Genomic DNA, 27,247 nt, shown 5'->3' with positions numbered 1-27,247 from the left:
CCTGGAGCTGGGCTCTGGGGCAACCCCCTGGAACAGGACACAGGTGCCCGGCACTCTGGGGTGCAGGGTGGAGAGGAAAATTGGCCTGAAACAAACCCTCCTTTGGGAAGGCAGGAGGGCCCGCGGGCGGTGTGGAGGTGCCTCCTGCTTGTTAGCTCTGAAGCAGGACATGGCATTCACCCTGGTCCGCGTGCACTCTGGCTTGGGACAGCAGGCCAGGGGTGGTACACAGTGGCCCGGGACAGGGTGTGTTTCCTGCAGATGTGTTGTTTTCAGAAGCGACAGAACGCCTCCAAAGCGCAGCTTGTTCCCAGCGCTCCCGGCCGCCGGTCAGCTGCGGGCGCTGGCTGTGCCTGGCCTGGCGCCCCGCCTCTCCCGGCCTGGGGTGCAACGGACTGGGGGGGGGGGGGGCGACTCGGCGGCTCTGCAGTGAAGGCCCCGCGCGCCTAGGTGGAGCCCGACCCGCGGTTTTCGGCTGGGCCGGCCCCACCTGACCGCCGGCGCGCCAGGCGGGGGCGCTGCGGGGCGGCGGGGTCCCCGGGGTCCCCTGGGCGGCCCAGTGCGCATCGGCGGCTCGCGGCCGGGCGGAGCGCAGACGGCGGCGGGCGCGGGCCGGACTCCGGGGCGCGCGGGCCCGGCGACCAGGCTGAGTGAGCCTCGCCGCGCTCCCTCCCGCCGCCTCCCGGAGGGGCCGTTGCCGAGCGGGCGGGCGCGCGCATCCAGGCCGGAGCAGCGGCGTCCCGCGGGCGGCCAGGCGCGCAGCATCGCCGGCCCCACCTGTAGGCGCGGCCGCCCCCCGCAGCAGCACCGGCAGCGCCAGCCTCGCGCGGGCAGCCGCGGGCGCGCCGGGCCCGGACCGCGTTCCGGCCGCAGCGGCGGAGGCGCGGGCTGCGGGAAGCGCGGAGGCCGCCACCGTCCGGGGGGGACCGGCCCGCCAGCCCCGCGCCGCGCAAGTTCGATCGCGGCGGGCTCGGCCGGGCCGCGCGGGCCCCGGCGGCGGCGATGGTGTTGCAGCCCCGCGCCCTGCGCGCAGCCCCGGCCCCGAGCCTGGCCTGGCGCGGCGGCGGTGGCGGCGGCGGCGCGGCGGCCCCCTGAGCCCCGGGCCGGAGCGAGCACGGGCGGCGGCGGCGGAGGAGGAGGAGAAGGAGGAAGGGGAGGAGAAGGAAGGCGACGCCGAGCAGCGGGCGGGGGGCGACAGGCGGAGGAGGGGCCGCGCCGACCCCGGGTCGCCGGCCGTTGCGCAATCCGCGGCCCGCCGTCCGGGCCCTGCAGGCGGTGCGGCTCCGGGGGCGGCGGCGGGGCTGATTCATGGGGCCGCGGCGGCCGCCCCCCCGCGCCCGGGCCCCCGGCGCCCCGCAGCCCGCGATGGTGGCCGAGTGGCCGGAGCGGAGGCCGCCGCGGCCCGAGACTTTCTGCTAACCTCCCCGCCCCCGCCCGCCCCCTCCCCGCGCCCCCCCGCGCCCGCTCCCCTCCCCCTGCCTGAAAAGACACAAATCGCCTCCCGGAGTGGCGCCTCCAGTCGCGGCGGAGCGCGGCGTTGGCGGTGGATGGAGGGCGCGAGCGGGCGGCCGCGGCGGCTGCACCCGGCGGGGCGCTGATGCGGCGCCTGGACCTTCGCTGCGCGACTTCGGGGGCGTCGGCCGAGCGGGCACTCCGCGATGCAGCTCCTGAAGGCGCTCTGGGCACTGGCCGGGGCCGCGCTCTGCTGCTTCCTCGTCCTGGTGATCCACGCGCAGTTCCTCAAGGAAGGTAATTGTCCCCGGCGCGGGCGGGTCCCCGGGCGCCGTCCCCGGCCGTCCCCCGCGCTCCGCCCCGCTCGCGGCGGGCCCTGCGCGCGACCCGTTTCCAGCAGGTTCCCCCGCTGCTGCTCCGGGCCGGATCCTGGGGCGCCGCTGCGGGCTGGAGCGGCCGCGGCGCGACCCTTCCCGGGGCCCGGTCCCGCGCGCAGCCAGCCGCCTCGCGTCCATCGTGGTCCCCGGCGGGACGCGGGTGAGGCGCAGGTCGGGGCGCGCCGTGGCCTCGGGTAGCCCTCGCTGCCCTGGAGCCTCGGCCCGATCCAGGCTGCCTTTCCGTCCCTGCCCCACTCTGCTCGGCGGCGGCGGCGCCCGCCCGCACGGCGCGCCCTCGGTAGATGGCACCCGCGCTCCACGTTGGCCCGCCCGGCCGGGGCGGGCGCAGGGCTCGGCCAGCGGGTGTCCAGTGCCAGGCCTGGGCGTCAGCACCCCGTGTCCCACGCCGCCTTCCCGGCTGGGTCAGGGACCCGCGGCTCGGCCAGCAGGGCCTTCGCCTCCCGGGCGCGCTGTGCGGGCCGGCACCGAGTTCTTCCCCACCCCCTTGGTCCCTGTTGGAGTGCAGGACTGTCTGGGACTCTGGGGCGTGCAGGATAATGGGTGGACCCTCCTGGCCTGAGGGGCCGCTTGGACTGAGGGGGCGAAGGCACACCTCCCCGTTTGGTTGGTGGGCGCCCTGGCACCCCAGCAGCACTCCTGGAAACTTCCTGGTGGGGACTGGGGAGTGTGGGAGGGAGGGGCAGGCTCCCCTGTCCCAGTGCTTGGGTAGGGGCACACTGTAAGCTCAGCCAGGTGCACCAGCGCAGGGTGGGGTGGTGGGGGGTCGGGAACTGATCCCTCACCTCCTCCAGGGGCACCACCACCCCTGGGTGGCAGCGTCCCTGCCCTCCCTGGTGGGGGGCACTTCCCTCTCCTGCAGGAGCACCAAGCCCTGGAGGAAGCTGTGGTGGCAGGCAGTGCTCTGCCTCTCCTCAGCTCTGGGCTCCTACAAAGGAAGGGCTTGCGACATCCAGCTGCTTCCCTGCCTAATTAATGAGCTGCTGGAGCCCTGGGGGAGTCAGGTGGGAGTGGGAGCCTGGCCCCAGGCTCGGGACCTCCCTCGCTTTGGGGTCCAGGCAGCCAGCGCACAGCCCGGGAGGCAGAGGGGCCTGTCCTGGGAGTTAGCTGCAGGCCAGCCTGCCCGGCCGGGCTCGAGGGGACCCTCCTCCCTAGCTCGGAGGCCAGCCTTCCTGCTGCCTTACTGACCTACTGCAGAGTGGGCAGTCCCCCCCAGGACAGCGGTCCCTCCCGGCTGGGGTGGCCATCCTTCCTGCTAGGGAGTCGTTTCCCCTAGGGACGTCCCCAGAGGCCCTGTTCAGCTGGTGTCCTCTGCCAGGTGACCCTTTGGGGGCTCACTAAACGGTGTGTTCCAGACACCTGCCCAGGGGGTCCCTGCACTGCTGGGCCTTGTGTGGGCTGCACATTCTCTGCTCTTCCTGCTGACCCTCCATTCCCTGGGGATTAATTTTTGGAGAGAGCGTGCACGATAAACTTCCAGTTCTTCTCTAAGGGGACGGTGCCCACCTGCCCTCGTGTTCTGTGATGTGTGCGGTTTTAGCTTTGCTGTCGTGACAGAGGGAAGCCCCTGGCCATGGTGACAGCCAGCTGGGACGGTTCCTTTCTGACCCACTCTGTGGGGACCGACCGTCCAGGTGTTTTGTGACGGCGCACCTGGGCCTCTGAGACTTAAGGACCCTGCTGTCTGTACGGGAGGGGAGCGATGCGGGCTCCTAGGTGGGAGGAGCCGGGCGCCAGGCGGGACGTGTGTCCGTGAGCAGCCCTGTTCCCCGAGTGGACGGGTTTGGGGGCTTTGCTATCTGCCAGCATCACGGGGCCTCTGTGTTTACCTGGCAGCAGACACGTGTGCCAGTGTTGTGGAGGACAGCGTGGCGGCAGCAAGGTAGGGTGCGGGGCAGGGGCCAGGTGCGTGCCGTGGGGACACAGGTGTCACTGGAACCCCGGGTGGGGGCGGGGGCCAGTGTGTGTCCAGGTGTTTGCGCAGCCCTCCTGGGCAGGTCCTCCACCCATCTGAGAAGGTGGCCTTCCCCCCGCCGTGCCCGTGTCTGAAAGGCCGGGGCTTAGTGGCCTCCCTGTCCTGCCCGAGATGCCCCTCTGGCCCCTCTGGGGGAGCACTGGGGCCCAGTGGCGACTGACTGACGTGGGGACAGTGGCGGATGCTGGCTCTCCCCGGAGGTGCAGGGGCTGCAGGCTCAGGTCCCCTCTCCTCCCCGCGGCGAGCCGTCCGGCAGGAGGGAGGAGCGCGGCGGGCGGCGGACAATTGCGACTTGTTGTCTTGGGACTGGTGGGAAAGGGCTGTTCAAATAGCCATTTCCATGGATCTGTTTTTTTCAGGGGTGAAGAATGGGGGACCCAGGGAGCCGTTTTTTCCACACTCCCCCTTTTGTGTGGAGATGCGGGCCGCCCCGTGGCTAATCCGTCCCCCTCTGGCCCTCTGTCTTGCAGTGTTTGCGGAGATGAATAGGGCTGTGAGCCGGGAGAGAGGCGAATTGTGGGCCGTAATTGCAGCCGCGGTTGTCCGGTCTTTGTGCAAGCGGGTCCTGCCGCCGTGCCAGGCCCGGCCCGGCAGCCGGAGGGCCGGGGTGGCGAGGGGGGTGGGGGGGGGAGCCCACGGTTTGGGGTCTGGACCCTGAGGACGCCGGCCCTCCCCTGGGAGAAGAGAGGCATGCTTTGCTTCCAAATGCAGCGTGCACATGCTGCCTGTCTGAGCGCCGGGTGCGGTGGGGACAAGGCGGGAGTCTCAGGGACCCGCTGTGAGTCCAGCTGCCTCCTGAGGGAGCGCAGGACCCGTGTCCTGGAGAGGAAGGGGCTGGGGCAGGAGGCCGAGCCTTCCTCTCCTTCCTTACCTGTGTCCTTAGAACACGGAGTTAAGGAAATAGCTAGAATTATAAGAGTATTTTCCATCTCCCTCTTCCAGAGACTTTAAAGTATTTTTTTCTCAAAAGTGTTTGAACCACCGTAGAGGGCTTTGGTGCGGATGGTCGTGTAGCGGAAGGTCGGAGCAGTGCCACGAGGGCCGCCGGAAACCGGGCAGCCCGGGGCCAGGCGGGCGGCACAGCAGCGGTTCCGGGGCTCTGGGACCCACAGGGAACCAGACAAGGCCGGGAATCGTCCGGCCCTGTCCTTTCTGAATCCAGGGAGAACCCGGGGCTTTTCTCCTTTACGTGTGGATTTGCCTTCGACTCTCTGCAAATCCTTCTGGGGGCAGGGGAGTATGAGAAGGGCTGCGCGTGCTGTCTAAAAGCCTCTTTTGCAGGTTAATATCGAGAACTTGTTGCAGGGATTAGCGTCGGCGTCTGGCCGCCCCGGTACAGCGTGCCGGGGCCTGGATTCCCTGCAGACGCCGAGCCGAGCCGCCGCGCCTGCCTGCCTGCCTGCCTGCCTGCCTGCCTGCCGCTGCACGGGCGGGCTGGAGACTGAGCGAGAGGAGTCATCTCCCGTCATTCAGTCAGCTAGTCACTCTGCAAACCAGCGTGGCCCGTGAGAAGGGCACCCGCAACTCCGTAAGGGCAGTTAATGGCGTTGTATTCATTACCGTGGCCTTGCGCAGTGACCCTTAATGAACCAAGCTTCACAATGTGAGCAGACGGTGCAGAGCTGTAGCTGCTATATCGACCAGTTTAGTTTTTTTTAAAAAAAATGGACAGAGAACTCAGGGTACAGGGCACAGTTCCTGGCCCGAACAGTCCATCAGAAATATTCATTAAATGCAGAATATTTATTCCGGTTACAAGCACATGCGTGTGTCCGGAGACGTGAGCGCAGGGGCTGTGGGGGGCGCCCGTTTTGGGTGTGTACGCGGCAAGGGCTAGATGTAGTCCCCGAGGTTTGCAGAGCAGCCAGGCCGTTCTTGGGGCGGGCCCGAGACTGCACCCGGCTCCCTTCTCAGAGTCTGTCATGACAGAGGGCAAGCAGGAACTAACTGCTCCAGGTGTGTGCTTACCTGCCGAGAGGATTTCCGCAGCTCCGAGCGTTCCTAAACTCTCGCGGCAAGTTGTGGCCGTGCACCTTCGCCCAGGCTTGCTCCGAGCCTGGGGCCCCGAGCCTGGGGCCCGGCCGTGTCTCGGGGCTGCGTGGGGAGGCGCCCTGGGCTTTGCCCAGGAGCCCTGTGAGGTGTGCCGGGGAAGGGCAGGGCTCAGGTGCATCACAGTGCCACAGCACCTGGCAGGGGTCTGTGGTCGCCCGCCTCCCCCTGACCCTCCCGCGGACTCTGTTTGCAAGGTCAGGCGAGTGTGAGTGGCTGGGGGAGGGGTGGAGTCGAGAAGGGTTAACAGTCCCTTTGCGGTCATTCGCTCTGTTCCTGTGCAGCATGGGGTCTGAGCACAGCCCACGCTTGCCATTGTGGGGTCTCACCCGCCCGGCGTCCGGCACCTGTGACAGCTAAAACAGAAAGGGACGGGATGAGTGACTGCAGATGTGAGCTGGCTCCCTGCAGCCTTGCGGGGGGCGGGGACCCTGCTTCCGGGGCCTGCGGTCCCGGGCACGCTGCTGCAGAGCTGGCAGAGCAGGGTGACCCAAGCACCTTGCCGGGGGGCCGGACGGCGGTGACTTGGGCGCCCCACACTGTGCTGGGCACAGCAGGAGGGGCTGTCGGGGCCACGTCCCCTGCCCTGGCAGAGCTGGCTGCAGACTCGGCCCAGCGGCCACGGGGCTGGCACAGGCAGGGCCAGGGCCCGTCTTCCTGGAAGGGCTCGCTGGGGACATTCGTCATATGCATGTGCACATTTGTGTGCGTATCCACACGCGTGACTGTGCGTGATGCTGGTAGGTGTTTACGCAGCTGCGAATAACCTACTTACACGTGTAAAATGCAGGGACGTATGTTATGAGCTTGGTTCACAGTTCAGCCCCTTAGTCAGGGGCTAGACAGCGCAGGTGACCCTGCGCCAGGAGGGAGGGGTCGCCGGGCCGACCCCCGTCTCCTCACTCCCACGGAAACTGCAGGTGCCACGCGAGTGCCGGGAACGCTGTGTGGGCGGGTGCAGCCGTGGTCTGCCCGGGACACGCCAGGCCGGCTCGCAGGCAGGAGTGGGCGGGTCCCCAGGGGCGAGCTGTGACCCGCCAGGGCTGTCCTGCCCGCGCTGGTGGCCTCGTGACCGCACCTGTCCCTTCCTCCCTCCCGCTGCCCCGACTCCGCCTTCCGGCCAGCGCCTCTCCACGGACCCGCCACTGCACACGCACACACTGTACACGCACCACTCCACACACGACTCCACATACACCACTCCACACACACAACTGCACACACACACCACTCCACACACACACAACTCCACACACACACTACACACCACTGTACACACACAACACTACACGTACACACAACTCCACACACACAACACTACACGTACACACAACTCCACACACACACTATACACACACCACTCCACACACACTATACACACACCACTCCACACACAACTCCACACACACACCACTCCACACACACACCACTCCACACACACACCACACACACAACACTACACGTACACACAACTCCACACACACAACACTACATGTACACACAACTCCACACACACACTATACACACACCACTCCACACACACTATACACACACCACTCCACACACAACTCCACACACACACAACTCCACACACACACCACTCCACACACACACTACACACCACTGTACACACACAACACTACACGTACACACAACTCCACACACAACACTACACGTACACACAACTCCACACACACACTATACACACACCACTCCACACACAACTCCATATACATCACTCCACACACACACAACTCCACACACACACCACTCCACACACAACTCCACATTCACAACTCCACACACACACAACTCCACACACACACATAACTCCACACACACCACTCCACACACACACTACACACCACTGTGCACACACAACACTACACATACACACAACTCCACACACACATTATACACACCCACTCCTCACACAACTCCATACACACCACTCCACACACATACGACTCTACACACACACCACTCCACACACACACACTGTACACACACCACTCTACACATATAGCACTGTACACACCATGCACCACTACACGCACACACACAACTCCACACACACTACTGTACACACACACCACTCCACACACACCACAACACACATACCACTCCACACACACACAACTCCACACACACACCACTCCACACACACCTCAACACACATACCACTCCACATACACACCACTCCACACACACCACTGTACACACACACCACTACACACACACTACACCACTATACATACACCACTACACACACACACACCACTGTATACACCACACCACTACAAATGCCCCACTATACACATATACCACTACTATATATACCCCACACACGACATACCACTACACACACCACTCTACACACACACAACTCCACACACATCACTCTACACACACACCACTATGCATATACCACTGTATACACCATGCACCACTACATACACACACTACACACCACTGTACACACACAACACTACATATGCACCACTATACTCACATACCGCTATATACACCCCCCACACCACATACCACTACACACACCACCAACTGTCATATACCACACACACAGCACATACACACCACTATACACAACACACACCACTACACAGACACCACATACATATCAGTACACATAAACACACACCACATACCACTATACACACACACTACATACCACACACATAGCACTGCACGTATACACACCACTTACACATTCTACTATGTACACACAACACACCACATGCATATACCACTACACACACGCTACACACACACCACAAAACACACACCACACAAACTACTAAACACAAACACCACCCGGACACACCGCACACACCTCTATACATACAGTACACACCACTACACACACACCCAACACATACCACACACACCACTACACCCACACACACTCTACACAGTGACATACACACCCCGCATACATACCCACATGCAGACACACACACCCCACCACATACCACACACACAAACACACACAGCACCATACACTAAACAGACACACAGTGTATACCATACATACACAGAGACACACACTACCACATACACACCACTATACACACACACACCATCACATACCACACAGAGACATACACACCACCACACACCACATACAGATACCCACACTGTACACCATACACGCATGGAGACACACATACTACCACACACACCAAAACACACCACACACCCATGGAGACATACACTACCACATACTCACGATACATACACACCACTGTATACACAGAGAGAGACACACTGCACATCATACATGCACACACCACTACACACGCACACACACAGAGACACACAGACACACACACACCACCCCCACAGAGAAATACACACACACGCTATTCACCATATACACACAGAGGCGCACACTATGCACCAGACACTGCACACACCCACACTACACTCACATGCACACAAAAACACGGAGACACATTATATCGCACACATACAACCCCACACAGTACATGCACACATTGCATGTTATACACAAACATAAATACACTCCCCACACACCACACACACCACACACTGCACACACTCACACAGACTCACATACACCTCTCACGCACCCCCATATCACCACACACAGCACACACATCACACACACACGGACACCACACACACAAACACACACCACACACACATGCTGTGCACACACCCTATGCACCACACACACAAACACACCACTGCACACAGACACACACCACGCACCACACCCCCCCACAGAAACACACACAGACACAGTCTCTTCCTCACAGGATGGGAAGGGTGGCAGGAGCAGACGCTCGGGGTGGCCACAGGGACACCGGGCAGACGCCCTTCGCTGTGCGCGGGCACCCGGGAGCGGGCACTCTTCACACCCGGGCTGTCAGGCGGGCTGGCAGGTGCCCGACGGCCGGGCTCCCGAGTGGGGCTCGGGGCACAAGCGCCAGCGCCGGCCTGGGCTGACCAAGGGGACACTGGTGGACAGAGCGGGCCGGGTGCTCGGGTCCCGTGTGTGCCCTGCCCCCACACTGCTCCCTGGGGTTCAGCTTTCCCTTTCACTTGCCTCTCCCCTTCTTGGGGACATCAGCCGTGGCCACCCGCGCCACTGGGGCCTGGGCGCTGGGCGCTGGGGTGTCCGCGGCCCCTCGCCCCTCCTCCCAGGGCTCTTGTCGTCCCGCCTGAGTCCTGTGCCGTCCTTGGGCTGGGCGGGGCCTCGAGATTGGCAGAACCGCAGAACCTTCTCCACTGAACGGGGCGTCCCCCGCTACCAGCAGGAAGGGTGGGGCCGAGGGAGGCTGGACAAGCCCACGTCACTCAGCTCCACTCTGGGACCTGGTCGGACAAGCCCACGCCACTCAGTTCCACTCTTGGACCTGGTCGGACAAGCCCACGCCACCCAGCTCCACTCTGGGACCTGGTCGGACAAGCCCACGTCACTCAGCTCCACTCTGGGACCTGGTCGGACAAGCCCACGCCACTCAGGTCCACTCTGGGACCTGGTCGGACAAGCCCACGCCACCCAGCTCCACTCTGGGACCTGGTCGGACAAGCCCACGCCACTCAGCTCCACTCTGGGACCTGGTCGGACAAGCCCACGCCACTCAGCTCCACTCTGGGACCTGGTCGGACAAGCCCACGCCACCCAGCTCCACTCTGGGACCTGGTCGGACAAGCCCACGCCACCCAGCTCCACTCTTGGACCTGGTCGGACAAGCCCACGCCACCCAGCTCCACTCTGGGACCTGGTCGGACAAGCCCACGCCACTCAGCTCCACTCTGGGACCTGGCCGGACAAGCCCACGCCACTCAGGTCCACTCTGGGACCTGGTCGGACAAGCCCACGCCACCCAGCTCCACTCTGGGACCTGGTCGGACAAGCCCACGCCACCCAGCTCCACTCTGGGACCTGGTCGGACAAGCCCACGCCACTCAGCTCCACTCTGGGACCTGGTCGGACAAGCCCACGCCACCCAGCTCCACTCTTGGACCTGGTCGGACAAGCCCATGCCACTCAGCTCCACTCTGGGACCTGGCCGGACAAGCCCACGCCACCCAGCTCCACTCTGGGACCTGGTCGGACAAGCCCACGCCACTCAGCTCCACTCTGGGACCTGGTCGGACAAGCCCACGCCACTCAGCTCCACTCTGGGACCTGGTCGGACAAGCCCACGCCACGCAGCTCCACTCTGGGACCTGGTCGGACAAGCCCACGCCACTCAGCTCCACTCTGGGACCTGGTCGGACAAGCCCACGCCACTCAGGTCCACTCTGGGACCTGGCCGGACAAGCCCACGCCACGCAGCTCCACTCTGGTACCTGGTCAGAGTGGGACCCAGCGTGTGTTCCTGGAGGGGTCGGCCCCAGAAAGGGCCAGGACCAGGCGTTGGCTCAGTGGGTCAGGTGGCCGGGACGTTCCACTTCCCAGCCCCGGCCGACGGCCCGCGCTGCCCGGCACTCCCAGTGGACCTGGGGAGCCGGTAAGGAAGCGGCCGGTATCTCCGGGTGGTCACTCGGTTACTAAGTGCTGGGGCCAGTGGGGTTGCAGGGACGGAGGGGGAGGTTGGCGCCTTCGGTGTGCCGGGCAGGGGGCTACCGCCGGTTCCCCAGCTGGGACCTTGCGTGAAACCCAACAGCGGCCCTTCCAGGCCCTGGGCGTGTCTCCGCGGAGCAGACAGGGCGAAGGCACTGGACACGGCACCTCCGTCTCTGCACAGGGACCAGCAGGCGTCCGTGGGCGGGGACGGGGGAGGGTCCCCAGGAGAGCCTGCGTCTCGCTGCGGGGTGGTGTCTTCCAAGTCCAGTCCGGACTCTTCCCTGCACAGCCGGGTGACCGTGACAACGAGGCTCATGGTGACGTCCGGATGGTTCCTGGAGCTCCCGGCACCTTGTGCAAGCGCAGTGTTGCTGAAGTGGGAGGCGGGGCCTGTCGTGCACACTCTGACCCCCCCCCCCCGCCCCCTGCCCACGCCAGAGGCCTGCCCACGCCGCCCCCAAGTCCCCGTCCAGCTCTGAGGTCCGCTGGTCATGAGAGAAGGCTGGCCACGGACTCAGGTGCTGCTGCCCCGTCCCACCTGGGGCCAGGGGTGCTCAGGTGATCGGAGGGTGGAGGACCCGGGTGCAGCCGAGCCCCCAGCCTGCCGGGTGGCGGGTGGGACGCCCAGCACATGTCTGGCTTGGCTCCGGTGGCGGGGGACAGCCGGGATGCACCCCCAGGTCGTCAGGCCCACCCCACGCGCAGGTGGTGGGGAGCTGGGCCTCGCCCCGGCTCCTCTTCTTGGGGGGCTCCAGCCAGGTCGTGTGATATCAGCAATGATCACTAGCTGTCGTCTCCCCGCTGTCCTCATGGGGTGAAGATCCCTTCCTAGGTTTGGGGCCAGTCCTGTCGGGCGAAGCCTCTCCCGGGGTGGGCAGCTCTCCTCCCTCCCGGATTCCATGTGACCTTCTGTGTGGCCCCGGCCGGTGCCAGAGCATCTCAGTGGCCCATGGTCGGGGGTCCGTAGCTGGCTTCGTCTCGAAGCCTCTGTGTGGGCGAGGGTCCCGGACCGGCTAGGTCCTCGTCCCCTCTGGTGCAGCCGCTGTGCTTTGGTGCCGTCCAGGTCGGTCACCCTGGGGACGCTGTCTCCGTGGAGCAGGGACGTCTGCTCTGTTGGCAGCTCGGGTGTGGGCTGCAGGGAGCATTTGGGGGAGTCATGGCTGCTGAGACCCCAAGGTGGCGACAGCCCTGGCCGTGCCCTTCCTGAGGTTCTGTGGACTCCTGGTCTGTGGAGGGGGGCCTCGGAAGGCCCCGAGGTGGCTGGTGTCATCGGGGGACCCTGGTCTTCCGGCTTGCAGTGCTTGCATGTGGGGCGGATAGGGCCCAGGTCCCGTCCTCTGCACTAGGGGGGCGGGGCGTGTGCAGGTAACACAGGGGCCCCCGCTGCCTCACCCCTTCCACCCGCCAGGCCAGCACTTTCCAGACGGTCCCTGCCCTTCCCTCTCCTTCCTCACTTTTCACAGCAAGTCTGGGCGTTCAGAGGTCTCCAGCTCAGGGGATGCACGGGGAGGCGGCTGTCACCTCCGCTCAGGGCCATATGAGCGTCTCAGGAGGAGCCCCCCTCCCCTGTCCCCAGGGCTGGCCGTGTCTGGGACATCGTGGGGGGCTCAGAGTCTGCAGCAGAGGGGAGGCAGGGCTGGGGGCCCTGCAGGCGCCAGGAGCCTCCTCCGGCCGAGCTCCGTGTGCACATAACAGAGGCTCGGGGGGAACGGGGGTCTCTCGGGGTATGGGTGTTCCTGCCTGTGGGGTCAGGTGAGCACAGGGCTCCCGGGAGGGGACGGGCCTGGCCGGGGGCCGCAGTGGCGGCTCTCGGCTGTCACCTGCATTGCTCCTCAGTCCCTCTGCGTGGAGGGTGTGCTGTCTGATGACCTTACTGTTGAGGAAACTCCAGGACAGCAGGTGCATCGTCCTGGCCGGGGCCCAGGCGCCCCGCCGACCTTGCTCCCGGGAGGGCTGCGGCGGCTCGTCCCGCAGAGCTGCCCCTGGGCTGGGGTGCCCGCAGGAGGGGAGGGCCCTGGAGAACTTCGCAGAGGGGATGCCATCCTCAGAGCCCTTCACCCTGTCCCCTGCATTGCACCCAAAGTGAGTCCCCGTGATTGAGGCTAACCACCTCTGGGCACCAGGGCTGGGGTCTCTTGCTCAGACCCTGGGGACCTGCGGGGGAGGGGGAGGCTGTGCCCCTCCCCCACCTCCTCCCTCTAAGCCTCCCAGGTGGGGCAGGGCGGGGCCTGAGGGTCCCACAAGTGCCCTCCGGGGCGCAGCCCCAAAGACCCCTCTCCGAGAGCATCTGACCGGACCGCGTGCAGCCCGCCCGGGGCCCACGTGATCTCCCCGGGTATATTTAGAAGAGGTCACGCAGCCTTTCAAAAACGCACACTCTTTTCAAAGCCAGCTTCTGCCTCTGAGAAGGCGGATTTTATTAGCCAATTACCTTTCTTCTCCCCGATTACAGAGGCAGCCGAGCAGGCCCTCCGATCCGCTCCGCTGATAGGAGCACCCAGACCTCGCTTATAAATAACTCTGTGCTTTGCAGAACCAGAAAATCCATCTCCAGACCCTCCAGTCTCCAGGGAACACCTGCACAGTGACAGCTCTGGGCTCCTGCCCGCTGGTTGCCTTGGGGACAACCTTGACAGACACGTTTGGCCTCCGTTTGGAATGCACGCATTGAGTGCCTGCTGTATGCTGGGCCTGGGCCGGGGAGCTGGTGGGCTCCTGGGATCGTTGCGTGAGGAGGAGGAGGAGCAAGAGCTGAGTCTGTGCACCTGCGAGAAACGCACACCTGTGGGGCCCACCTGACAGCACCCCTCCGTGCTTCCGGTTAGGAGTAGGGTCCTGTGGATGTAGTTAAGGTGGAGATTGCAAGATGGGATCAACCTGGAGCAGGGTGCGCCCCAAGTCCCGTGATGAGTGCCTACAAGAGCAGAGACACAGGTGAGGCCACGTGGAGACAGAGGCAGGGACGGGAGTGACGCGGCCATGAGCCCGGCCTGCCTGGAGCCCTTGCAGGGAGAACAGCCCGCCAACACCCAGAAGTCAGATTCTTCTTCCTTCCAGAGCTGCGAGGGGACAGGTCTGCTGCCTTGAGCCCCAGGTTTGCGGTACTTTGTCACAGCAGCCTCAGGGACCGAGTGCCAGGTGCACGAAGGACAGAGGGAGCTCGCCCCCAGGGGTTTCGGCCCCGTGCTGCGCCTGGGGGTCTCCAGGTGGCAGGGCCTGGGCCTGGTCGGTCTCGCCGGGTCTCAGGAAGACCTGCCCTGCCAGGTGCCCCGTCAGCAGGAAGGTGAAGTCGCCGTTCTTGCAGGGGAGCCTGCACGCCCGGCTGTGACAGCCCTGAGCTGGGGGTTAGGGCGGACGCTAGTGTTCCCGGGGAGGTCGGGGCGGGGGTGGGCAGCCTGCCGGAAGTTCTCACGTTCTTCCTCCCGTAAATCAGCGGCTCCCGGAGCGAGGGCACGCACCGCCGTGGGCCTGCAAGATGGCTTTATGCGAGATGCGGGTGGGCATTTTTTATCTTAATAGCCGTGTATCTGCTTTTATGGCTACCTTCTATTTATGGCAGAGGCGCTGGCTGCATTTACGGATGATGGAAATTCCTTTCGAATTGTAAGGTGAAACGTGGGTATGGTGAAATCCCGGCCGGGTCACAGGTTGGCTGACGCCGTGTCAGTTGAATGTGGGTTTGCTGAGCACCTACTAAGCGCCTGCAGCCCAGAATGGTGGAGCCTGGGCCCAGGTGCCCGGCAGGACTACCAGGCACACAGACCCCGGACGGCGTCTCTGGGTGCCCCCTGGCTCATGCACTCTTGAAAGCTGATACTTCGTTTTGCTTTTCTGTTTGAGTTTCTAGTAGGAGATTGTAGAAGTGAGATCGCCGTTTGTGCCCAGCCTCCCCTAAGGCATTTCTGATCCCAGTTGGAAGAGGCCGTGGCCCACTGAATAGTCTCCTGGCATAGTATTGAAATGTGTTTCAAATATATATATATATTTTTTGAGACAGAGTCTCACTCTGTTGCCCAGGCTAGAGTGAGTGCCGTGGCGTCAGCCTAGCTCACAGCAACGAAAAAAATCAGACTCCTGGGCTCAAGCGATCCTCCTGCCTCAGCCTCCCAAGTAGCTGGGACTGCAGGCATGCGCCACCATGCCCGGCTAATTTTCTCTATATATTTTTAGTTGGCCAATTAATTTCTATCTATTTTTGGTAGAGACGGGGTCTTGCTCTTGCTCAGGCTGGTTTCGAACTCCTGACCTTGAGCGATCCTCCCGCCTCTGCCTCCCAGAGTGTTAGGATGACAGGCGTGAGCCACCGCGACCGGCCTTGTTTCAAATATTTATTCTTTTTACTGCTGAGTTACTCTGAGGGCATTAGTTAGCCCTAGTTGAAACTCACCTGTTTCTCTTTCCTACCGAGCGGGAGGCGTGGCCGGGAGGGCCCGGGTCGGGGTTCCGTGTGCCGAGTGATTCTGCCCTTGTCTCTGGGATGCTGTGAGCAGGCGGGAGGAGGGGTGCTCCTGCTTTGCATAATGAATCTTCTAGAATGGAGCCCGGTTCCTCCAAGTTGGAGCTGCCCTCAGACCCAGCGGCCTGGGGAGCAGTCAGGCCGTCCCCACTGTGGGGTGCGGGAGGCGGGGTGCCCCTGGAGTGGCCCATCCCCTCCACTCTGCAGGTGGGGACGTGGAGGCAGGGGCAGGAGGGCGACCGCCCACGGCCACCTGGGTCTCGTGACGGATGCAGAGAGGAGGTGTCTTTCCAGGCAGAGAGACTTCTGTGGGCCCTGCAGCAGGTGGGGCATCCCAGCTGGCTGTCTGGGCTGGGGGTCGTCCGTGGCCCAGGGCCGTGAGCTCATGGGGGTGGCCGGGGCCTGCTAGGGCCGGGGCTGGCCAAGACAGGGCTGCAGAGAGACACCCCGTTGGCCCAGCCATTGGGAGCCTCAATGACCATGTTGGTACCAGTTGCTCAAAATCGCATCCTCTTTTCCCAGCTAGTTTGGGCAGCTTCCCGCCGGCGGCCTGGCTCCGGGGCAGTCACTCTGGGAGCTGGGACCTGGCCAGCCCTGGGAGTTGACCAGCTGTGGCCGTCCCCAGCCCATCCCGGGCCTCCACGTCCCCTCCTGTGAAGCGGGGTGGGCAGGGCTGTGAGATAAGGCCCGAGGCGAGTTCCTTCTGTTGTATTGCACGGGCCGAGCCGCCCAGTAGGACCACGCACAGCCCTGGGGGTGTTGAGAAGGGGCCTGTGTGCCACGTTGTGTGTGTCGTGCCGCCGTCCAACGAGACTCGGTGCTGGCTCTTACTCTAGTCATTTTTCCTGTTTTCTGCATCCACTCAAGTCCTTTCTTAAAGAACTGTGGCTTCCTGGGAGGCTGATTATGATAAGTGGGCAGAAAAGAAAAGCCTCTTGCCACGGTGCCAGGGCCTGCCGACCCTCCCAGACCCTCCCAGGCCCTCCGAGCTGTGCTTTCTCTGCCCACCCGTGGGGAGAGGCGGCCTGTGGCTGCTCCCTTCCCTGGGGACCCGGGTGGCACCAGGGAGGCAGGGGGCGTCTGTGGCTGTCCAGGCCGTGCCGTGCACCGAGGCTCAGCCAGGCTCGGGGCCGCAGACTGTCCAGCATGTCCCGGCCGGGCTCTGCGCGTCTGACCCGCCCAGGGTGGGTGATGAGGGGGAGGGATAGTGCCAGCAGGAGGGCCGGGGCGCACACACGCAGGGGAACCTCTTAGCGTGTTCCCAGCGCTGAGCTCACAGGCATCGGCATGCTCACGGGTGTGCACGCGTGGCCGCTGAAGGCTGTCCCACGGGGGCAGACACAGGGCCCTGAGTGTCCGTCGGAAGCTGTGCGCTACAGCCTGGAACTCGGGGCCGAGCTCCCGAGGGTTGGGCCCCACCCCTGCAGGGCGGCGTCCATCGGAGAACAAAGTCAGCGCCCCGGACACACGGCTCCCAGTCCTCAGGGCGGCTCCACCGTGACTGTGACTGATCCCCGGGGCTGTCTCGTCGCCATCGGCTCTCTGCACCCTGCCTCTGGGCGGCTGTGCAGCACTGTCTGTGGGTGCCCAGAGGGCTCTGCACAGGCCCGGCTGCCACTGGCTGCAACTCAGGGACCAGGTGCTCCATCTGAGTTTTAGGTGGTGGACAGATAGCCATGTGCACAGATGGAAGGACCAGCAGGTGGAGGGACAGAGGGACAGAGGGGCCCTCAGTGTGTGGCTCTGGCCACCATGTCCAGGGTGCTCCAGCTCATCACCACGCCTCGGGAGAGAGTTTGCAGGTGGAGCCGTGTCTGCCTCCCGGGCATGTCTGGTCTGCTCAGAGCAGCCCTGAACTGCCGGCCTCGAGCACACCCTGCTCAGCCGCAGTGCCCGCACCCCAGAGGGGCGCCGCAGATCCGCTGGGCCCTTCCACACTGGGCAGTTCGGGAAAGGAGTGTTCCCTGAGCCCGAGACCTGGTGGAGGTGCTGAGTGTCGCCGTGGAACCCGGGCCCCGGGCGTCACTGGAGCTGCACACCCAGCTCCGCGTCAGCTTCTCTCCGCCCCGATCGGGGCCCGTGAGTAGCGGAGGGGTTCCCTTTGCACCTGCTCAGGGGAAGTGCAGCCTCAGGGCCTGGGAGGCAGGCGGCACCACCGACAGCCAGCTCCAACTCGAGGGGGGGCTGCCCGTCGCCAGAATGGTCACCCCCTCTGCGTTCCTCTCCCGAGGACCCGGGTTGGGCGTGACCACACCTGGAGACTCCATAGGGTGTCCACCTGGAGCCGACAGCGGGGGAGATGTCCTTATACCGTGGAAAAGACGGGGGAGGAGATGCCTGCCCCGGATAGACAGGCACGTGCTGTGCGGGGGGAGCCCAAATCTGCTCCCTGGACCGAACCGAGCCGGCGGGGTCCTTTGGGGGCCCTGGGAGGCCGTGGGAGTGCTCTCTGGACAGCCCACGACTCGGGAGACACACACATCCTCGGATGTGCTTGTGCCTGCACAGCCTCGTGGCGGGTACCTGCTTGTCAGACGAGGGTGCCTGGTACCCGTGCTGCAGGGGACGGGCGGGGCTCCCCTGGGGACCGGTTCCCGCCAGCCTTGCAGGTCCCCGCGAGCTGTTCATTAATGAGCGTCTGCGCAGGGCCACGCTGACGTCACCGTGCAGGCTAATCCCTTAAGAACCGAGATCGTCTCCGACCTCGGCTGAGTTACAAGCTGAATAAATTAAAACTTCTCGTACGCGGTATCTCGTAGCCTTATTAAGTGGCAAGATTATGCAAAAATCGTTGAGTATGATAATGCGGCCCGCGGCGTGGTCCGAGACGGGACTGCGTTATCTCCGACTCTGCTTTGTGTGAGTTCCGTTCCAGGGGAATTAGTGGCATTACTGTTTAAATCTTAACTTCCGTGTTCGGAAAGCGCGTCCCGGAGCTTTTGAAATGTATCTTGAAAGCAGTGCCTGAATTTAACAGGTTTAACAAGGGCCGAACACGAGGAATTTCAAAGCGCAGCTAATCTGTAAAAATCGCGGTCGCCGTTCAGTCCGTGTTCCTCCCATCTAATTACAAAGAAGAAAAAAAAAAAAAAAGGTGTTGTTTTGCTAAAAGTTGCCCAGATAAAGTTGTTTCAGAGAAGGGGAGAGAAGTAAAGAGGAGACGCGGCCTTCTGGGCTCCAGGGCGGAGCATCTGCTCATGGCGATGGTGGCATTGTCCCCCGCCCTGCGGGCCACACGCTTTGCCACCGTCGGAGTGACCAGCCCTCCCGGCTCAGCCCCCACCGAGGACACTCGGCACCTCGGCAGAGGAGAGGGTCGTGCTGTTATGCCGTCGTTTTGGAAAATCACCGGCTTTGTTTTTTAGGAAAGTTGTAGGGCTAAGGGAAAAGCAGCACGCAGAGGAGTAAACCTCGCCTGTGTGCACGGCATTATCGTTTTCATCTTAGTGACCCCGGCAGGTCCCCTCTAAAGGTCGAAAGCTGCGCTGTCAACGGCCATGAGCACGGGCAGAGGGCAGAGCGCCCGGGACTGTCCGCGGTGAGCCCGCGCCCCGGCCCTCCGTCGGGGAGGCGTGTGCCAGCCGGAGCTCTCCGGAGAGCAGGACCGACTGACCGGCGGGACGTGCGGAGAGGCAGGCTCGCCTTTTAAACTACGGGCCCCTGTGACTGCGGGCGCCGAGTCCGAAATCTCCGAGGCAGGCGGCAGGCGGAGACCCAGGGCCTTTGCCGGGAGGCTCCGTGCGGCGTGGGGAAGCCCCTCTGTGTCGGTTACGGCCGTCGGCTGAGTGGGCATGGCCCACCCACGCCCTGGAGAGCCGCCGCGCTGTTCAGAGTCTGCCTGTGGAAATGCCAGTCTTATCCAAAACGCCCCTCGGGAAAGTCCGAAATCACATTTTACCGAGTGCGTGGTCACCGTGGCTCAGCCGGGTTGGCACATACATGACCCGTCACGTGGGCGATACTTAGGGAGCAGGGTGTGTTCAGGGTTGCCACTGCGGCCCCTTTGTCCCTGGCATGGCGACGCATTCCCGCTCTGCTCCGGTCTTCTCGAAGTGCACGTATGTGTCCACAGTGTTAGATCCGGAGCCGAGGGAGACACGCGGAGCCTCGTGCATAGCACAGCGCTGTTTATTTGAGCGCCTGGGTGCAGATGGGGGGAGGCGGAAAAGCGTCCACACGAGGGAGGGACGCCTTGGGTTTTGTGCGGGGTTTCTCCGGGGGAGTGAGTAAGTGGCCAGAACAGCCGCTTGCAATTAACTCTTTTTCACACAGCCGGCTCCCAGGACCCCGGCCTTCCGGCCTCCGTGGGGTGCCCCAGCACATCGTCCCCCAGCTCTGGCGGCGTCCTTATGGAGGGGGGTGAACCCCGTCCCTGTGTGTGTGGGTGGTGCCGGCTACAGCTGTCTCTGAGATTTACAGTCTCTGAGGACTCTCCAGACCCCGGCGGCTATTGCTTTACACTTTTGGAGTTCCCGCCTGGAGCAAATCTTACGTATATATGTGTGTGATCACGTATGTACACGTGTCAGTCTCTTTATACGTACCTTAGGTATGCATATGTCCATCTTTATATGTGACGTACATGTGTGCATCTCACGTACATGTGTGCATCTCATCCTTATACGTGATCTGCGTGTGTGCTGCGGTGCCTCGTACCTGGTTTCGTTATCCCCAGTTTGAGTTACACACACACAGCCGTGGTCTGAAAATTTCAGGTGGAAAATTCTAGAAATAAGCGACTAATACGTTTTAAGTTGTGCGCCGTTCTGAGGAGCGTGGCGAAATCTCGCGCCCTCCACGCTGCCTGGGCCACCGGCTCCTCGGCCGTTCCGTGGCTTCTCAGTGGTCAGGTCGGTGCCGTGGTGTCGCGGGCTGGGGCTTGGGGTCAGCAGTAGCCAAGCACCCCACGGAGGCCGGAAGGCCGTGCCGCTCCCCCTCCTCTGTCGTGTGGGTGTGGGGTCATCTCACAACATCACAAGGACGGTGCAATAGGCACTTCCAGAGAGGCACCGCCTTCACACGTGTTATTACAGTTTATGGTTATAAGCTTTCCATTTTATTACCGTTAGTCCCTTACTGTGCCTAACTGATAAGTTAAACTTAATACGTATGCACGCGTATACAGGAACAAGCATAGCGTATGTGGGGTTTGATGCTATTCGAGGTTTCAGGCATCCTGGGTCTTGGCATGAGCCCCCCAGATGAGGGTGGAGTAACCTCTTTACACGAGATGCATATGTGTGCATATGCATGTATGTGTTTACGTGCATACATTTGGCATCAGTACTGTGCATGGAGCAGGTGGACCCCGCACGTTGTACACAGTGCAAACGGTGCAGAGCAGCATCCTGTGACATTTCCCCGGAACCCAGCTCTCCCTCAGCCATGTTGTACCCCACACAGGCGTGCACACACACCCACACACACACGTATGAGATCACACACACACACCCCGCACACACACACGAGAGCGTGCTGTAACTCTGGTCCAAATTTTGCTCTTTCACTTTATTTCTTGAGGCTCCCCCAGGACGCTGCGTGGGAACCGTCCTCCCCGTCTGTCCCAAGGCTGGGTGCTGCTCTGCTCCGTGCGAGGCTCTGATGCATTTAAGGGACGCCGCGTTGCCGGGTGCTGGCCCGCTCTGAGCGGCTGTGAGTCACGTGGCGCGTGCGGCGTGAGCGTCCCGCACGGCCCTGAGTCCCCGCGAGTGAGCGCACCTGTGGGCGAAAGTCCTCGGAGAGTCCGTGGCTCCCACCCGCCTCCACCGAGGGGGACCCGGTGCCCCCCAGTGCGCACACGCTGCCTCCCCAGACCCAGCCCCGAGCAGGGCTCCCCGGCCCGCCGGGGCGCTGGGCGTCTGTGCGGTTTTAGGTGAGGTTGGCGTCTCCACTGGGTGAGCGCTGTCGATTCTGACTCCTTTTCGGCTCGCGGTCCCCACGCCCAGACCGCAGGCCTCCGGACATCGCCGTCGTCTTCAGCCTCAGCCGAGTCTCTGTCACAGCGCAGAAGTCACGGGCCACCGGTGCCTCGAGCTCAGATACTGCCTGCCTGGCGTCCGTGTCCCCTGGCCCTGGCGGTGCTCACGTGGCACACGGGCACCTGCCCGAGAGGTCCTCGGTGCTGCAGGGAGGCCACTGAGCGTGGGGGTCGGAGGAGGCTCCCCAGATAGGAGGCTGGTGCTCCTGCCGCCCTCAGGGCCCAGCGAGGGACCCCCCCCACACCGACCCGCCTCCCGGTGTGTTGCGTCCACGGCCGAGCTGAGGTCCTTGGGGATGTCCCCCCGCCCCTGGCCCTACTCTCCGCATGGCCCAGTGACTTCAGAAAAGCCCCACAGCCGGATGCAGGGACGCTGCAGCCCAAGCCAGGCCCCGCTGCCTGGCGTGCTGGGCTGGAGTGGTCCCGGCAGCGGGTGCCTCTGCTCCTCTCCCGGCCCCCCCTCCTGCCCCCGCGTGCCCCGCGTGGTCGGCCCGCCCTCAGTACCAAGCGGGGGGGGGGGGAGTTGCGTGCCCGGAGGCTGCTCTACCCACGCGGTGGTGCCCGGTGTGCCCACTCAGCGTGAGTCCGTGACTAGGAAACGCCCATCTGGTAGAGTCATGGCCAGAGGCGCTATGGCACCAGCCTTGCCGGGCAGCAGCCCACGCGGCTGGGGTTGAGTGTCCCAGGGGTCATCAAGGCCAGGTTGTCCGGCACCTTCCCAGGGCGTCCAGCCTGGGTCTCCGGCCACCCACAGAAAGTTAAGGTTGTGCCCCCTCTTCCCTCCTGCCCTGAGAGAAGCCCCTGCAGGGCTGGGCAGGGGTGGAGGACGGGGGCTGCCAGCTGGGCAGGGGTGGAGGAGGACGAGGGCTGGCAGCTGGGCAGGGTGGCCTCTCAGGAGCTGGCTTGGCGGTGTCCGGGGCACATGTGGCCCTGCAGGGTAGGCCTGGCCCGGAGCCAGCAGAAGAGCACATGGGTGCCCCCCGCCCCCCGCAAGGCAGGTGCCCTCTGCCTTCTGGAGAGCTTAAATTTAGGGGAGGAGGCTTTGTCTTCTAAAATGGAGCTCTCATGATAACCCAGGCACCGCGCCCGCCTGGGTCCTCGCTCCGGCTGGGTGGCCCCGTCTGAGCAGCAGCAGGCAGAGCCCGGAGGGGCAGGGGACAGAGTGCCCTGATGCCGGCGTCCCAGGGCAGGGCCCAGGCTCCTGCCCACGGCCTGCCTGGCTGATGTCGCTCCCTGCACCTGCTGGTATAAGAAGCAGAGATCTCAAAATGCCACTTCTGGACTTTTTAGGGGAATAATGCCTTGGGGGGTGGCGATGAGCTATGTCTTGAGAAATTTTGCTCCCCCTCTCCCCTGAGGGCACCCCCTGCTTTAGGCCCTGGAGGGCCACAAGAGCCAGGGGGGTTCTACCGGGCCGAGTAGGGCGTGGGGCAGCGGGACCGGCTTCCGCCCGGGACGTGCGTAGAAGAGCGTCGTCCGTGGGTCTGGCGCCTCCATCTTCTCACCGTTGGCGCCCAGGGCTGGCCCAGCATGGCGCTCCATGCCCGACCTCGCAGGTGTGGCTCCTGAGGACTGTGTCTGTGGAGTGCCCGGCCCGGCCTTGGTCTGCTCCTCCGCGGAGTGGGTGCCCCTAGACAGTTGTCACTGAGATGCAGGTGTGGACGATCCTGGCCCCCGGACAGGTGAGGTTCTGGATGAAGGTCCCTTCATTTCTGGTCTGAGTGCTGACCCTGTGCCAGGCAGGGCGCTGTGAGCTGGGGATGCAGGGTGGAGACACCCATGGCCCCTGCCCAAGGAGGGGGAGGCTGAGCAAAGGCACAGGAGACAGGAAAGGGCGCTGTCCGCGGTGCTGGAGACCGGCGATTGTCGGGGTGAGTGGGGGCAGGGACATTTCAGGAAGACCCCTGAGCAGGGGCCGGGAGCTGATCCCTGAGGGAGGGGAGGCCCAGTGGTGCCCCCTGAAGCAGGTGCCATGTGGGTGCTGGGGCCGGGGGCTTGGCGTCATGGAGCACCCACAGATGACGGTGTGCTGGGGTCCCACAGCCTGGCTCAGGTGACAGGTGCTTTTCCCTCTTTAACCAGGGTCTGTCTGATGGACGCAGGGGTGGGCCTTACTTAAGAGGAGTCCGGTCTGGGGTCGGGCTTCCTGAGTCCAGACACAGACTCCACCGCTCAGTGGCTGTATGACCTTGGGCAGGATGCTCAACCCCTGTGTGCGGCTGGCGTTCACTCTCTGTGAAACGGACTCGCTGTGGTACCTCCCTCCCAGTGCTGCGGGGATGGGGTGGTGGACAGTGACCAGAGCCCTGCTGCCCACAGGGTGTGTCCCTGTGGGTCACTCTTCTCATTACTCTGGGTGTCTCACGGGCCTCCACGACTCCTGTGCGTTGAGGTCTGACAATCTAGGTGCCCGCGTGGACAGGGCCGGACTGTGCACAGTGTCATTTTCACCTTGCCACAGGTGTGCAAGCCGTGTGCTCCCCAGCTCGGAGTGGGGTGGTGACCAGCCAGTGCCACACAGCTGGTCACTGCAGGTGTCTGCTGGTCCCCTGAGGGCCACAGAAAAGGCAGGTGCTTAAATCTCAGTGCTGCGTTCCTTTGTTCTAGGGAAACAATGCCCTGACCCTTCATGTGCGTCTGGGGACCTTCTGTGCCTCGAGCCATCTGTGACGTGGGCATGCCCCGCTCAGATAGTTCCCGTGTATTTTGTTGCAGATCCCATGTGCTTTCCCTGGTGTTCCGGACTGCTTCTGGCTTCGGAGCTGGGAGGAGATGGCCCAGGCGTGCAGGGCCCTCGTGAGGGTCTGGGACTGGCCACCACTTTATTTCCACAGGCCACAGTGGGGACAGGAGTGCTGGAGCCTGGAGTCTGCACTCCTGGGTCCAGTCCTGATCGTTCCACTCACTGGGCGACCTGGGTCCCGGTCCTCTGGCTTTGCAATCTAGGCATCTTCCATGGAAGAAGCACAGCTGGGAGACGGGACAGCTGCCAGGTGCATGGTGGTGCCCTTTTGGTGTAGCTTCAGCCCCTCATTGTCCTTCCTCCCACTCTTGTTATGTCCTCCAAGGACCTCGGGGAGGAATGAGGGGCCTGGGGAAGGCTCTGGCGGGTTGAGCAGGAAGCAGTTGGAATTGAGGAGGATGAGCTGTCAGGTTCAGAGCGTTTGCATTTTAGCTCTGGGCATGAGGAGACACAGGTGTTATGGTAGCGATGGTGGTGGCCGGAGATGATCGTCTTGGTGATTGTGATGAGGGGGATGAGGATGCACATGGTTACAGCAGTAAGCGGGTGTGGTGGTGGCGATGGTTACAGTGGTGGTGATGGTGGTGATGGCGGTGGTGGTGATGATAATGCTGATGGTTATGGTAGTGATAGGATAATGATGATGGTGGTTATGGTGATGGTGATAGTGATGGTGGTGGTGGTGATAACGATGGTGATAATGGTGCTGATGGTAACCATGGTGATGACAATGGTGATGGTGGTGATGATGATGGTGGTGGTGGTGATGATGATGATGGCAGTGGTGATGGTAATGATGATGGTGATGGTGGTGGTGGTGGTGACGATGATGATGTTGATTGGTGGTGGTGATGGTGGTGGTGGTGGTGATGATGGTGGTGGTGATGGTGATGATGGTGGTGGTGGTGATGGTGATGATGATGGTGGTGGTGGTGATGGTGGTGGTGATGGTGGTGGTGATGGTGGTAGTGATGATGGTGGTGGTGATGGCGATGATGGTGGTGATGGTGATGGTGGTGATGGTGGTGGTGATGGTGATGATGGTGATGGTGGTGATGGTGCTAGTGGTTGTGGTGATGGTGGTGATGGTACTGCTGGTGGTGGTGATGGTGGTGATGGTGGTGGTGATGGTGATGATGGTGGTGGTGGTGGTGATGGTGGTGATGGTGATGGTGGTGGTGATGGTGATGGTGGTGGTGGTGGAGATAGTATTGATGGTGATGATGGTGGTAATGGTGATGATGGTGTTGGCAGTGGTGGTGGTGGTGGTGGTGTTGATGGTGGTAATGATGGTGGTGATGGTGTTGATGGTGATGGTGGTGATGGTGTTGATGGTGGTGATGATGGTGGTGATGGTGATGGTGGTGGTGATGGTGGTGATGACGGTGATGGTGGTAGTGATGGTGGTGATGATGATGGTGACAATAATGATGATGTTGATGGTGGTCATGATGATGGTGGTGGTGGTGATGGTGGTGATGGTGATGGTGGTGGTGGTGATGATGGTGGTGATGGTGATGATGGTGGTGATGGTGATGATGGTGTTGGTGGTGGTGATGATGGTGGTGACGGTGATGGTGGTAGTGATGGTGGTGATGATGATGGTGACAATAATGATGATGTTGATGGTGGTCATGATGATGGTGGTGATGGTGATGGTGATGATGGTGGTGGTGGTGGTGATGATGGTGGTGATGGTGGTGGTGGTAGTGATGGTGGTGATGATGGTGGTGACAATAATGATGATGTTGATGGTGGTCATGATGATGGTGGTGGTGGTGGTGATGGTGGTGGTGATGATGGTGTTGGTGGTGATGGTGGTGATGATGGTGGTGACAATAATGATGATGTTGATGGTGGTCATGATGATGGTGGTGCTGGTGAAGTGCCTACTGTCTTTGACTGAGTACATTACATCCATCATTTTCTTTAATCCTGACAGCCCTGTGAGGACACAGGCAGGCGTTTTACATGTGACGTGTTCGAGGTGTTGTAGGTAAGATGACTCAGCCCTCTGAGACAACAGCATCAGGCCGGCCCGGGCCACTCAGCAGGCACCTGTCCTGCCACGTGCTGGCCGGCCCACCGTGTGAGAGGCAGGAGCCAGGACTCTGTTCTGCTCCACCTCCTGGAGGCCACTTGAGCCTCTTGTGCCAAACCCTTTGACCCAGAAAGGCCACCTGGAGCAGTTCGTCCTGGGCAGTCGGGGGGTGGGGCGGGGCTGAGGTCCCAGGAAAGCTCCCACGGGCAGTCGCCACAGGAGCTGTTGGGGACAGCAGGCTTTCTTCATGGCAGACCGGGGAGATCTCGTGGTTTATCCGGAGAGGAACATTCCCCTCAGCCCGGGGAGCCTGCCAGAACCAGGGAAAATTAGTGATATTTTGAGAACTGAAAAAAAGTAGACTTGAGCAGCATGTGGGATGGTCGCAGTGTTGCTGTGGGGACCCGTGTTTACATAAATGTGCACGTTTATATTTAGACATGTAAAGAGATGAGGTGCTGGGATGAATATCTGCTGAAACATTCGCAGAGGCTACTAGGGTGGAGGGGTTATCGGTGGAGTATGTTTCCTTTCTTCTCCCATTTTCTTCTTTTTACACGGGAATCACGGTAACTTTTATATGCAGACACACCTTCCTG

The 27,247-nt window shown here is 62.5% G+C and overlaps 1 protein-coding gene across 2 annotated transcripts in view; it reads left to right on the top strand.

The window, feature by feature from the left end:
• TAFA5 (TAFA chemokine like family member 5) overlaps positions 1 to 27,247 on the top strand; it is a 204,518-nt gene that overhangs the window by 76,141 nt on the left and 101,130 nt on the right. The window contains exon 1 of one of the 2 annotated variants that reach the window (XM_076006905.1): positions 1,465 to 1,749. The exons of the other annotated variant lie outside the window; for it this stretch is intronic. Coding sequence (XP_075863020.1) covers positions 1,659 to 1,749 — 91 coding nt within the window. The 5' untranslated portion in view covers positions 1,465 to 1,658. Of the gene's footprint in view, positions 1 to 1,464; positions 1,750 to 27,247 lie in introns of those variants that run through there. 2 annotated transcript variants of the gene reach the window in all.

The sequence above is a fragment of the Microcebus murinus genome, chromosome 10, assembly GCF_040939455.1.
Source record: "Microcebus murinus isolate Inina chromosome 10, M.murinus_Inina_mat1.0, whole genome shotgun sequence".
Lineage (NCBI taxonomy): Eukaryota > Metazoa > Chordata > Mammalia > Primates > Cheirogaleidae > Microcebus > Microcebus murinus.
The sequence above is the reverse complement of the archived record's forward strand: the minus strand, read 5'-3'. Positions and strand labels throughout refer to the sequence as shown.